The sequence below is a fragment of the Gadus macrocephalus genome, chromosome 18 (assembly GCF_031168955.1).
Source record: "Gadus macrocephalus chromosome 18, ASM3116895v1".
Taxonomy (NCBI): Eukaryota; Metazoa; Chordata; class Actinopteri; order Gadiformes; family Gadidae; genus Gadus; species Gadus macrocephalus.
Genome location: NC_082399.1, coordinates 12,282,422 through 12,296,538, shown reverse-complemented (window position 1 = coordinate 12,296,538; position 14,117 = coordinate 12,282,422). Strand labels below are relative to the sequence as shown.

The 14,117-nt window shown below is 46.7% G+C and overlaps 2 protein-coding genes across 3 annotated transcripts in view; one reads left to right on the top strand and one right to left on the bottom strand.

The window, feature by feature from the left end:
* Positions 1-93: 93 nt before the first annotated feature.
* LOC132446351 (guanine nucleotide-binding protein subunit alpha-13-like) lies at positions 94-9,257 on the bottom strand. The gene is made up of 5 exons (XM_060036605.1): positions 8,913-9,257; positions 8,047-8,273; positions 3,568-3,618; positions 2,338-2,538; positions 94-1,922 (listed from the first exon to the last, which is right to left on the bottom strand). Exons 1-5 carry the CDS (start codon positions 9,193-9,195, stop codon positions 1,551-1,553), a joined length of 1,134 nt encoding a protein of 377 aa, XP_059892588.1. The 5' UTR covers positions 9,196-9,257; the 3' UTR covers positions 94-1,550.
* Positions 9,258-9,384: 127 nt separating this feature from the next.
* LOC132446349 (regulator of G-protein signaling 9-like) overlaps positions 9,385-14,117 on the top strand; it is a 14,126-nt gene continuing 9,393 nt past the window's right edge. For both annotated transcript variants that reach the window (XM_060036601.1, XM_060036602.1), the window contains exons 1-4: positions 9,385-9,913; positions 12,096-12,192; positions 13,541-13,591; positions 13,843-13,949. In XM_060036601.1, coding sequence (XP_059892584.1) covers positions 9,845-9,913; positions 12,096-12,192; positions 13,541-13,591; positions 13,843-13,949 — 324 coding nt within the window. In that variant the 5' untranslated portion in view covers positions 9,385-9,844. The remainder of the gene's footprint in view (positions 9,914-12,095; positions 12,193-13,540; positions 13,592-13,842; positions 13,950-14,117) is intronic.

Below are 14,117 nucleotides of genomic sequence, written 5' to 3'. Positions count from 1 at the left end.
CCCTACCTTATTTTCTCTTTAATGCAAAAACAAATCCTATGTGTGCTCATGTATTAAGACAAAGACACATTCAGTAAGGGATGGATTCATTCATTCCATTAGAAAAGTGTGTTTTATTGATACGGTTACAGTGGCACAAGACTAGACACTGAGCATAACACGTTTCTGTGACAAAAACAAAAACAAAAACAAACAAACACTATAATCAATTAACAGCTAAATCAAAGATTATCTTCATTGGAAATGCAGTGATTTAAGATGCATTTAGAACAGCAAATTAAATGCACTATTTCTACAACCATTTACATAAGGAGGAAGAAAGAACTCAAAATGTATTTACACGGCGACAGATTACAGTATGTACATGGTAAGGACTGGAAGCACAGTTAAGTATACAGCAGTGCCATTTCAGGGTGAAAACTTCGATGTACGTGAACGGACAGTGGAATAAGAATAGGGTGAAGAGAGTGACCTTAGTACAGGCTTCTTGCAGCAGCCGCAGTTCTCTTATAGAGTGGCCTCACAAATACAACGCAGTGGCTCATGATCTGAATAACCTTCAATTCCATTTTTTTGTCTAAGGTTTATCGTATGGATATATTTGTAACGGAAATAGCAAAGCTTTCTTTTCGGGAGAAACACCTTGAAAACTGAATTTCTTTTTAAGCCAAAACATTAATTCACAACACAGGTTATGTGCTAAAACAAAACGGGGTTTCAGTATATTCTACAAGTAGTAGTTGAAATAAGATTAAACTGAACAAAAAGCTACTAACAAAACTAAGACATTATCACAAACAGTGGTTTCAATTCAAACCTGAGAAAAAGCAGTGTGGTGGCCCCACTGGCCACTGCATTATGGCTGTTTATTTGCCCTGTGTGGCTTTGTTATATTTTTTTGTAATAAAACAAAAAAAGTATTGCAAAATTAGAGCTAGAACGAATTGGGTTTAATGAGGACAAGCCATGCAGAAATACCAAGCACGTGCTCCCCGCGGTCACAAATGCGTGTGGTTTGTTAAACAGTGTTTAAAGGCGCCCGTTCAGACTGCATGTGGAACTCATTCTGGGTTCGATCCTCTCCCGCAGGGGGGGGGGGGGGGGGGGAGGGTCGGGTCGGTCGGATCTGGGGCAGCCTGGGCGTTGGGGTGGCAGGGTAAGTTCAGGTCGGGCATGGACTCTGCGTTGCTGTTGTTGTCGTCAGCCAGTCACTCAAGTTCCCCACTCTGCCCCCAAACACACAACACCGGAACCCCACTCCGGGCCCGACCACCCCCTCCACCACCCAGGGTGGGAGAGGAGGAGGCGGGAGAACCTTTTGGAGACACAAGTTAAAACCAAAGTTTACGAAAAAACTAAAACAAGAGGGGGTACGGAGGAAATTAGAGGAACAGCCAATTCCTCTGTGAGGCCGGCCTTTCCTAGCTCCTCTTCCTGGACGGAGGACAGGAAAATGATCACCACACCGCCGCCTACAGGCGGGAGGAGACATGTTAAGGCGACAGATGAGGGGCGAGTGGCGAGTGGCTAGGGAGCGGGCGGGGGAGAGGTCATTGCAGCATCAGCTGCTTCAGATTGTCGTGCAGTATGGTGTCCTTGACGTCGCGGAACACCAGCCGGATGTTCTCCGTGTTGATGGCCGTGGTGAAGTGGTGGTAGAGGGGCTTCTGGTTGGCGTCGCGGCGCTTGGCCCGGAAGCATTCCACCATGAAGGCCTGCACGTCGCGCAGGCTGTGCTCCACCCCGGCGTAGTCGGGGAAGTAGTCCCGGAGGACCACGGTCTTCACCTTCTCCTCCAGGAGGTCCGTCTTGTTGAGGAAGAGGATGATGGACACGTTGACGAACACGCGGTTGTTGACGATGGTCTCGAAGATGTTGAGGGACTCCCGGAGGCGGTTGGTTAGCCGGTCCTCCATCAGCACCTGCAGATACAAGGGGTCGGACATTTATCCCAGAAGTACAACCCATTTACTTTGGTTAAGGGGTTTTGTATTGAAATGGAAAGATTCATTCCGTTTCAAAATATAGTTTGAAGAATGAATGAAGGCTTTTTTCATTTGACATAAAAGAAAAAGGACTAATTTAATTCCCCCCCAAAAACGATAGCAAATAAAAACACAAGCTAATTTAAATGCTATACACACCAGCAATTTAAAGAACCAAATAAATGAGCAATGATTGCTAACTCTTTCAAGTCCCCCACATTTTACCTCCCAAAGCAAACAACTAACTCGGAAGTTATCTCATGAGCCGAGCTAAGCACAGCATGCCTAGTATGAACCCTAGATAACAAAGGTGTGTGTGTGTGTGTGTGTGTGCGCAGGACGGCCCCCTCACCTGGTCGTATTCAGATGAGGAGACGAGGAAGAGGATGGAGGTGACAGAGTCGAAGCACTCGAACCAGCGCCGCCGCTCCGAGCGCTGGCCGCCCACGTCCACCATCTTAAAGGGCACGTTCTTGATATCAAAGTCGTACTCGTGGATCCCCTTGGTGGGCTTGCGGGCCAGCAGTATGTCCTGCTGAGTGGGCACGTAGCTCTGGGGGGAGGGGAGAGGGGAGAGGGGAGGGAGAGAGAGAGAGAGAGAGAGAGAGAGAGAGAGGTTAGGCCAGTGATTTGCATAAATGTGTTATGCAAAACAAATCAAGGGAGACGGAGGGGTGGGGCTTGGTGATGGACAGACAAGAGTGAAATAGAGAGAAAGGAAAATAAGTAGGAAATACACGACAAACAACGAAAAGAAAAGTTGCTGAGTCAAAAAAAGACAATGAGTTACTGCATTTTCTTCCATTAGCAGGAGTGGCCCGACAATATCCACCATTACTCTCGGCTCTGGGACTCTATTTGTAATGCAAGTGAAACCAAACAGTACAAATGGAATAACTATATCGCTCTATCCGTTCCAACTGGCGACCCATTGTCCTCACCGGACCCCGGTCAGACAGCTCGGGCCCTGGCGCACACGACTCCATTCGGGCCCTGGCGGCCCTCTGTTAGCTGAGAGCTTGTTGGAAGAGTGGGAGAGGGAGTTGGGGAACGATCTGCCATGCAGGGTTGTCTCGTTTTGCTCACATGGTAGCAACCAGATGAGCTGTGAGCTTCTGATCGCACCAGTACCGTTGGTGTCAAGGCTCTGCGGTATGACAACCAAAACCGCTCATTTTTGCTACACCAACCAAAGCCGAGGAGAGGGAGAATTAAAACACACGTTGAGATGTATAACGAAACGGTGCAACCAAAGTCCTGGTTGGGGACACCTATTCATAAGCAGAAAGAGGATACTGGCTTATTACCCTTGAAATATGCGTCAGATCCACAGCGTGTCGCACTACTTTCAGTTTGCGTTTCCCCAAACGGTGAAACCCGGAACTGAAGCCAGAACTTCTCACGGCATGTCAGTTGATCAGTCAGCATATTCCTCTGCCAATGAACACCCCCGCAGCCTCTGAAGGCTCTTGAGCCACCAGCCGTTTGGCCAGCAGGAATTTCCCATACAAAAAGATGGGTAGTAAGTAAGTAGTAACACTATTGACATCCCAGCGGTGTAGGATGAAAACACGGTTCTTACCGATTCCCCAAGCTTTTCCACGTTGTCCAAGAAGTACTTCACCGACTCGCCCTGCAGAAAGTGACCACAAAAGAAAGAGATATTCTTCAGATAATTCCATGCAATGTTTTTCGCTGGAAAAAGAAAACAATGTCATATAGGTCACGGTTTCACATGTCATTAATCATAGTTTGCTTAAAAATGAGTTGGCAGTGAGGGGAGTGAATCTTATCTAAAAACGAGTCTCTTCTGTAGCTAGTTCAAGTCGATGTGACCCTGATTTCTTCTGTGGCTAAATCAATGGCGAAAACGTTGATGAATATTGAGTGAATGCCAGGGGAAATGTGGGTACAGATGTAGGATGATAGGAAAGTATGGCCGTGAGTGAGTCTGCTCTATGTTGTTTCGATTCTATCCCTGAGTTATGAGTGCGTGTCCAGACACGAAGGCACTAAGACTTGGAAGCATTCCTTCATTTCTCTGTGTCTCTGTGTCTGTGTCTGTGTCTGTGTGTGTGTGTGTGTGTGTGTGTGTAAAAAAAACACTGTCTATAATGACACTTTGCGCTGAAAATGTCAAAACGAATGGACGGATGTTCGTGGTTAAAACAGGTGAATACAAAATAACGTCAGCTGGGACTAGCCTTAGTGAGGCAACTGGCTGTGTGGCCATTTTTGCTCAACAGCTCTGCCCTCACCTTTTGATCTTTCTAGATGTCACCTAACTGGAAAAGCCTGTGCCTGTGTGTGTGTGTGTTTGTGTGTGTGTGTGTTTTTTTACACTGGGGAGGAGCACGATACGTCGCTTCTGAGTAGAGGCCAGAAAAAAACAGACAGGTCCCCCCCGTCAGCACTAAAACAGGTAATTTATCGTCAACGGTTCAGAGAAACTGTACGTTTGTACTTACAGGAAATATGCACACATGAAGAATCTTCAGCAACTAACTCTGATCCTACTCTGGGGACGGGATTTAGAAATCCTCACAAAGGAGAAGGAGAAAAAATCCCCCACACAAAAGGAGAACAGAAACCAGTAGAGCAGCTATGGCTGTCGTCACTGCGATTGGGGGAAGGGGTGGGGGGGGGGGGGGGGGGGGTGTTGGTGCAGCACGTGTCTCCGTAGAAACCCCGACCAGCCAAACCTTTGACATGTCGCCTTCTCACCCTCTCCATGAGATGACAGGCACGGCTGTGCAGGCGCCGTCGGTGCACATAGCGCGCTTCTCACATCGTGGAGGAGATAGAAGGTGGTTGCGGTTTCAAACTTAGCACTTTCTGTCCCAGAACTTTGTTCCACTTCAGCCGAGTCGAGCAAACTAATGTGAGAGTTTTCCTTCTGCCCGCCTCGAGCTCCGGTTTGTAGTTGAGGACAACCAGTTGTTGGGGGGCACAATGGGATGAACTTGTTTGCAAACTTGAGTCTGACTCATGTGGTGTCTAAAAAGGGGTTTGTTTCCAAGTATAAGTGGTCATCTCTGTTGGACAATGGCCCTTTACAACAGCACAGAGTACCGTCACTATGTCAGCGCTGTGCCAGAGAATACAAACAATTACTCCCATTACTTTTCTATAATGTCATCCGGGAGATTAATAGCCGAGCGCTCACGGTGGAATGATGGATGACGGATTATGTGAAACGTTTTCACCACGATGGAGAGTAGAGTATGTCCTCTACTTTCGGTTATTCAGGTTCTATCAAGTCAACCCTGATCCGATCCACCTGAACGCAGACCCTCACAGGGATGTTCGCAACGTGAAGAGAGAGCCAATCAACGGCCGACATCAACATCTGGAATACAATGGAGGAAAGGGGCCGGTTCTGACATTACACTGACTTGGAATGCGGTCATCTTTGCCAACTCCGAGTTTACTGTGTACTTGTGTACTGAATCCGTCAAACTGAACAAGAAGACGTCAACTCTTTTCCTCATTCCTGAAACGCTCCCCCCCCCCGATCCATTGACTCATCATAGAACAAAACACGTTAGCAGATCTACCACGCATCCCCAGATCATCTCATTTACTAACCTCTCCCACACCTCCGTCCAGTCCACTAGGGCCCCGTATTTACTCTAGTGCGGAGGCCCTGGGTTACGGTGAGTGTGACCCCCCCCTTCACCATAACACAGTGAAGTGGCCGACAGGGTCTGACCTGATGATTTACCTTCTGTTTACAGTCTACAGCTCACTCTTCAGGGATACACCCCAAAACAGAGCCAACCGACAAGAAGGAGTCAGAGGGTCTCACTGTTTGGTGGAGAAGGGGAATCACATTCCAGTCAATGCTAAAGGGCTGTGGGGGTATAGTGTGTTCTGCGCTGCATGTACATGTGTGCAGCTGTACGAGTGTATGTGTGCGTCCCTGACAGCGGGAGTGTGTTTTTCCTGGGAGTTTTGCGGTCTTGGAGGCCAATGGTTGTGTTTGTAACCTAAAGCTGTTTAACTACAGATCAACATTCCACCACTGATCACACTCAACAATCCTGTGTGTGTGTGTGTGTGTGTGTGTGTGTGTGTGTGTGTGTGTGTGTGTGTGTGTGTAAACAGCATTGAAACTAATTATGCAAAAATACATGTTTTCTATGATGTCCCTTCAGTCTTACTGTACTGATTCCCACCACTGACGCCAATGCTTCCCTCACAGGTCCACAACACAGGTCTCCCCAGACGTTTACATACAAAGAGCAGGAGAAGAAGACTGCAATAACATTCCAATGCACTGTTTGAGCCTCACTGAGCTCACATACCATATGTATGTATCGAACCAAACTTTTTGTGAAGCGTTTTCAAAAATCACAGAGTTGAGGAAAAGATGACTTGGAAGTCAAGGCGCCTCTACAACCGCCGGCGTGCCCTTCTGAGTGGACGATCTCTCAGAAAGATGCCTTCTTACAAACCAGACACGAGCGGAGGTGTAAACAGGAAGCCGACTTAGTCACATGTCTGGGGCTCAGAAGAGCGCAAGAGAGATCGAGAGTAATGGAGTTTCCATCCACCTGATTGTAGATAAGACACAAATGGATTCACCAGAGAATTCCTCAAAAAATTACACCACGGTATAGCAGAAAAATGGAACGATGGAATTTATTCGCCCAACTGGATGAGGATTCAGTGTAGATGCATGGAATGCATTGGTGCATCTTCAGACCAAACCATAGCCTGATAATGTTCAACACATCTAGTACATCTACAACAAAAAATATTTCATTGCTACTTTTGTTCTTCAATGAAAATCCCTGTTCATTTGTATAAGCCTATCTTTCAACTTCCAGTAAATCACGACCTGACAATATATAGATCATTTGTAAATGAGGTGTAATTGAAAAGTTTATAATTACGTATGCATCATAAAATTCAGGAACCGTCAGTTTTTCCAATGAGCCAGCAGTCTCTCCCCATTATTGACAGAGCGTATTGGGAAGGCAGACACTACGGCGTCTCCCTGGTGGAATTGGCTCGTGTGAGCTTTCACATAGACGGCTGTTTGTTCAGATATAATCAAAGTTGATCAAAACAAGTATCATCTTTGGCATTTGCTCACAACCCACTATTGCCTAATGGTTACAAATGGGGAGAAAAATAAATCGTGTTTCACTTTCAATTCACCCACAATAAATCAAGAATCTGTTAAACACAAGGTGGATTCCCATGTTAGCAGCACTATACGTTTATGAATCACAACAGAAGCTGTGATATTTCCGATTCCAGACACATCTATGGGGGAACCCTAAGCCAGTTTAGATACCATGGCAACTCCAGCTCTGATCCAGCCCTGGGATAGGGCAGCCTATGTTTGAGTTAACCCGGCCCATGCCTGCAGCACTTACACTATCCTGCCACCCCATTGGCTAAGAAGAGGACAACAATTTGCCTACCTAAATAACAGGACAAGGTGTTATTAACATCCATCGGCCCTTCAATAAACAGACATTTGTCCAGGAGAAAAACATGTCACAGAAAAATAATTCTGTGACATGATCCTATCGTGGTTCGTCGTTCACTTGCCTTTATAAATATCTGGACTTAATATAAATAAAGCCTATTTACTTGATAATCATTAACTGTTCTACCTCATCTCCTACACATTGTGCTATCATCTCAACTTTTTAGCTAACACGATTGGCGTCTCTTTCACATATTTGTCGGTTTAAAAGCAAAATCCATATGGATGGATAATCGAGAAAACAATCACCACTTTTTGAGTCTGCTAAACTCCCGAAACCATTGCCACTCACGATTAATGTCTATGAAAGGGTCCTTTTACGACGAGCTAAGAAGTGGTGGATTACAGAATGCCATGGCACTGCGAGTAACAACTCTGGGCGGCCGTGTGGAGGTACTCATGAAATGAGTCTACATAGCGACTGAAAGCCATTTCCTTAAGATCGATGGGGTGGAGGGTTCCAACTGGCCACAGTATGTGTGTGTGTGCGTGTGTGTGTGAGTATGGGTGCGGGAGATGTAATACATTATGAATAGGTGTAGGACAAAAGCCACTAACCAACTGAAACTCCCTGCGACGGTCGTAGGCGTTCTGAATGCCACTGTCTGTCCACAGAGCCGTGATGGAAGGGAGATACTTCATGAACACCGTCCTCTCCATCTGCCCATTGACGATCATGTCTGACCTGGTGTCGAAGGCCATCATGATGTCCCCGTGCTCTTTGTTGTCAGGGTCACCCCACGGGATATGAAGCTTCTCCCGGGCATCGACCAACACCCGTATGCCTAGACTCAGAGGAGGGGTTTCAGAGAGGGAGCCACACATTATCTCACAGATCAGACAGTGGAGTGCATACATATGTGATCAACAGGAAAATACAGACGAGAACGCCAAGATACGAGAATACAACGCAGTAGTCTACACACCACCACACAAACTCATTATCTTGTGTAGTGAGTGTGGGGCTACAGTCCGCATAGAATAATTACGAAGTGGGAGTATACAACTATCGTTTTAAAAAGTAGCTTCCCGGAGGAGGAAAGTAGAAGGGTAATTGGACAACTACATAGATTCACAGATACACACACACACACACACACACACACACACACACACACACACACACACACACACACACACACACACACACACACACACACACACACACACACACACACACACACACACACACACACACACACGTCGACATGGGTGTGCCGACTGCAGATGGAGACTGTTTATGTCTTATTACCCAACACAGCACAAGACCTTTCCGTTTCTACACAGATGTGCTGCTGGGACACTTTCCCTTAAACTCACCCAACGCAATTAGGCCCCAGTCGCGGGAGGTTGGAAAGTACACACATAAGATAGGACTTTAAGACCCGGTGCGGCGGAGTGTTCCCAACATAAGGGCTGATTACCTTTGATAACATTGCTGTAAATGGTAGCTCGGAACTCTTCTCGGGCTTGCTGGTCGAAGTCCTGGCCATGGATGATCCGCATTTGTTTGAGGAAAGTCGACTTGCCGCTCTCGCCAGCGCCCAGTAGCAAGATCTTTACCAGGCGCTTCACGTACGTTTTATCCCTGGAAATGCATTTGTCGATCTCTTTTGATATTCGCAATTGTTCCACCTCGCTGTTGTTGAGAAGACAGACGGGCAAACAAACTTTTAACACGGATCTAGACGGCAGGAAATCCGCCATGTTCGCACAAACTTCATCGATACAAATTAGTGCACGACGTCCGCGGGGCGCGTGGACGCAATACGGCGGCGCGCACACAGAGCCAAGCCCCTTCCCTAAACTCAGGAAGTAATGATGGCTCGGCTTTCTGATTCATTTGAGGCTTAAAAATCCACTCTGTATATGTATTTCGAGTTTGTTGTGTGTGGTTGAGACAGATGTGTGTGGATTAAACAGATCCACAATGAAAACTGTACTTCGAAAGGTGTATTAATTTGAGTGGTTCATTTTGGTGTTTCAAATGTGAACACGTTAATAGGGTATGAATATAATCGGATAGTTTTTTCTTTTATTGTGACAGCATAAACCCATTTTTATGATTTCTGAAAGGTTCTAGTGCAATGTCGCCATCTCCCGGCGGTGTGGGAAGTTGATCGTGTGATGGAATAGAAAATAAGGCTCTGATTGGTGGGTTCCCCCTCCTATAATCCCAGCATCAGATGAAGAGCTGCCTGCTCGCATCTCTCCCCCAGTGTCTTCACACATCACATTGCAAAGTGCACACTTGCCGCTCATACCTTTGTGTGTGTGTGTGTGTGTGTGAGTGTGTGTGTGTGTGTGGTGTATGTGTGTATGTGTGTGTCTGGAAACGTGACAACAATAAACAAACATGACAATCCGAAACACAGAACGGGATCATGGGCAGAGGTTCCGACCACGGATGGCATGTCTGAAGAAGGTAAGCAATACCGTTATGCGTCTCCTACAACAGAAGCGGTGTTTTCACCTTTTTTATGCTTATGTCTCTATTGTGGTTATTTCCTATATGGCGAATTAAGATGCTAGAAATGCTGTTGTTACAGCTGTGGCAACTCATAGGCTGGCCCAATACAATAAAATAAATCTAAGATAGCGGTCATAGATTCAATGAGTAAATGTATCAGTTAAACAAACACAACGTGGACAACAGCCTCAACAACCTGGTTGTTAGAAGATCCAACTTCTGACAACTTTATTCATTTATATATTTCATTTGAATTGCTGCATAGTTGTCATTTAAATCTTTCTTCGATCATCTTTATTGTTTATTGTAGCCTGCTGCGTGCTGATGAGCCAGTGATAAGGTCATTCAGTTTAATAAGCATTAACCTGGATCAGTATCAACACTTGCAGCCCTGGGCAACACAGGGATAATCCATCCAGGGACAACATGTTGGATAGCCCTAGCTCCACCATACACTCCAAGCTATTCAACAAGTAGTTTCATCTGAAGCGTCACAACAACAACATTGCCGTCCCATGCAGCTATCACCGTAGCAACTCTTTGATCCAATGTATGGACGGACTTCGATTGCCGTGTTTGGGATAGTGGTGTGAAGAGAGTGGACAGCATGCTCTGCTTCAAAGCAGAAGAGAAGGTCTGGGGGAATGGTCAGAGAGAAGCAATCTCCAGGAGCACAGCGGGTGCTTGTCATCGGGTTTTAAAGGCCCACTCTAGGTCGGCTTTGCCTGGCCTGGAGAGCCTCTTCTGTGCGGCTTCAAAGCTGGAAGCCACTTCAAACACATGGGCCGAAAGTCAGTCCTAACCTGCCCCATTCATATAAGTTCACACAGGCACAGAGACACACACACACGCACCCACACACAGACACAGGCACACACACAAATGCACGCGCACACACGCAAGCACACCCATGCGCACATGCACACAAGCACACTAACACACAGACACACATACACAGCAGGCACTCCCACTCACGCATGCAAACACAGGTGGAAGACAAAGGTCTGGTTGAATGGGTCGGAGCTGAATGAGAAGACACTTCTTTGGGGACCTCACTGTCAGTGAACTATGGAGCTCAAAGAATAGTTCATAACCAGGTTACAACTCAGAACATGACAATACTGATGGAAGCTTTGTACCAAAATTAGGCCATTCTTCTAACATAAATGACCAGAATGTCTGGTGAGATTTTGGAGACCTGAACAGAAATAATAATGTGCTTTGCTATTTGCTGTACACTGCAGGTCGGCCAGCGAGGTACGGTATTGGTTCCATTTTATGATAAAGTGTACACTATGATGTAACAGTATAATGAGCTTGCTCTGTTTATCCTATTGCACTTATAAACGTATCATAAGCGGTGACATGTCTTTTGAAACATTGAAAGGCATTATGATATTTTGAACAGTGTTTCCAAAAAAGGAAAAGCTATGATGGTGATTGGTCCCAGGGCCTGACCGGGCCGGTGAGGTCAGGCGAACGACCAGAGCGATCAGGACAGGATTTCAATTGATTTCAAACAGCTTTGTTTAGTTGAAGAGAGTCTTATTGAGTCATCAATCCTGCCTTTTGGTTCCATTTACTGGCGATTTATTTCGCCAGTAAATCAATCAACAAATCATTCATCAACGTTATCATTTTATTCATGTCCTAACCTAACGTAACCCTACATGGTTTCTTAGTTCTCTCATGGCTACAGATTTGAGTCATACTAGGAGCCCACGTGGTCTTCCTATCTCCTCCACCTCCTTCTCCTCCACCTCCTCCTCTTCCTCCTTCTCCACCTCCTCTGCCTCTTCCTTCTACACTGCTTTCTACTCCTCTTCCCTCTCCTCCCCTCTTTCCTCCTCCTCCTCCTCCTCCTCCTCTCCCTCCTCCTCCTCCTCCTCTCCCTCCTCCTCCTCCTCCTCCTCCTCCTCCTCCTCCTCCTCTCCCTCATCCTCCTCCTCTTCCTCCTCCTCCTCCTCCTCCTCCTCTGTAACCGTGTTGTTCAATCAGTCGGTTCTATGTGCATGCATGCCCCGTTCTGCCCTTCAACACGACGCAGACCCCCACAACCCGCCGTGGTGTCCAAGCAACCCGTTGTCATGGCAATCCCCCCTTCTCTTCCGTCTGCGTTTCTTTTTCTGTTGTGCAGGCGGAGGCGGTGCTGCTGGAGATGCAGGATCCCAAGACGGGGGTGAAGTCCCAGCCTCAGCGCCTGGTCATCACCACCATACCCCACGCCATTATGGGTGAGGGAGGGCGGACACACACACACACACACACGCACATGTACTCGTACACACACACACACACACACACGCGCGCGCGCGCGTACACGCACACGTACGCACAAACACACATGCACACACACACATACACATACACATGCACACGCTCAAACAATCATTTCTGCACTCAAGCTTGCGCGCACAAACACATACACACACACACACACACACACACACACACACACACACACACACACACACACACACACACACACACACACACACACACACACACACACACACACACACACACGTGTACGCATGCACCCCAACGCACATACACAACACATCCGGCTTTACATCTATCCTCAGCCTGGTAATAACATGCCACCACTTGGTAAGTGAATGGAAAACAGGGCAGTCACTACAAACACAGTATAGTGTTGTCTGGTTTCATTTGATCTATTCTTGTATTTTACAAAGTATCGCTTCTCTCCTTGCTCTGTCTCTCACTTTTTCTCTTGCTCTTGTTCTTCTTTTCTCTCCCCTTCTCTCTCTCCCTCGCTCTTGGATATCTCTCTCCCACATATACGCACGCACGCACGCACGCACGCACGCACGCACGCACGCACGCACGCACGCACGCACACACACACACACACACACACACACACACACACACACACACACACACACACACACACACACACACACACACACACACACACACACACACACACACACACATTAGTACAATACTGTAGATACCCTCCATAGGGTACTGTTCACATATCCAGCTGTTTTATCTCTGTGAGCGGTTTGACATTTAGAAACACATACCAGAAACACACACCAGAAACACACACCAGAAACACACACACACACACACACACACACACACACACACACACACACACACACACACACACACACACACACACACACACACACACACACACACACACACTTGAACCAGATAGCTGGGTGGCTGCATGTTTGTGTTTGGGCAGAGGCTGGATTTTCGCTTCTCTTTGTGAATCTCACAGACTTTGCTGCTTCAAAGCACAAGCCGAGTGTATTGATTGTATCAGCTAACAATAGCAACACCAGACACCCCACTGGCACTTGCTTTACTTTCCACTTCCCGCTTCATGATGCGTGCGTCAATAAGTCATGCTGTTGTCAGCTTCGCCTGTAAGTAGCCCTAGCAAGTAGACTTAGATTTAAGTGTCTGCTTAATGACTATTTAACATGTATTTAACTCAATATAAAGATCATTCATTATTAAGTCTTACATTTAACCAGCACATTCCTACTGGCACTGGTGGAAAATCGGCCTAATAACACAATGTTTTTCCCTTCTCCATAGGGGAAGATATAGTGGCATGGTTAGCTGACAGATTCAACATTGACTCCCAAGGTGAGACTTTATACAAACGCACGTATTTAAATGTGTGAGCGTGACATTCTGTTTTATCACCGTTGTACGTATTGTACTTTAGCACGCCCGATATATCCACAAAGTCTTTTTCTCGAATGGTGTGTTCCTTTCTCCTTCCTATTAAGAATCATATTACGTACTCACTTGCTTACTTAAAGGTGTCAATGAACTATGAAGTAGCATGACTGGCAGTGTGTCCCTGGACCCTTCATGGCTCCCTGTGTTTCCAGAGGCCCGGAGTGTGGGCTGCATGCTGGTGGCGTTTGGATACATCTACCCCCTGTCAGACCACAAGCGGCTGGTTCTCAAACCCGACGCCTCCCTCTACCGCTTCCAAGTAAATGTTTACATCACTGATACCCCCGCCCCCCTCGTTCCCTCGAAATCCCCCGTTACCATGGTCACGCATGCATTGAGTTGCTCGAGGTATTCAACAAAAGAAGAAGAAGAACAACACAGACGACAACACCTTGATCCTTGTGCTTCGCACGGCTTAATCTCATTT

Coding starts and splice junctions, on each gene's coding strand:
- LOC132446351 (XM_060036605.1), bottom strand. CDS start 9,195: ATGGCGGATTTCCTGCCGTCTAGATCCGTGTTAAAAGTTTGTTTGCCC. Junction 8,274..8,912: donor TTACAGCAATGTTATCAAAG/GTAATCAGCCCT, acceptor CTCTGAGTCTAG/GCATACGGGTGTTGGTCGAT. Junction 2,539..3,567: donor TGGAAAAGCTTGGGGAATCG/GTAAGAACCGTG, acceptor CCCTCCCCCCAG/AGCTACGTGCCCACTCAGCA.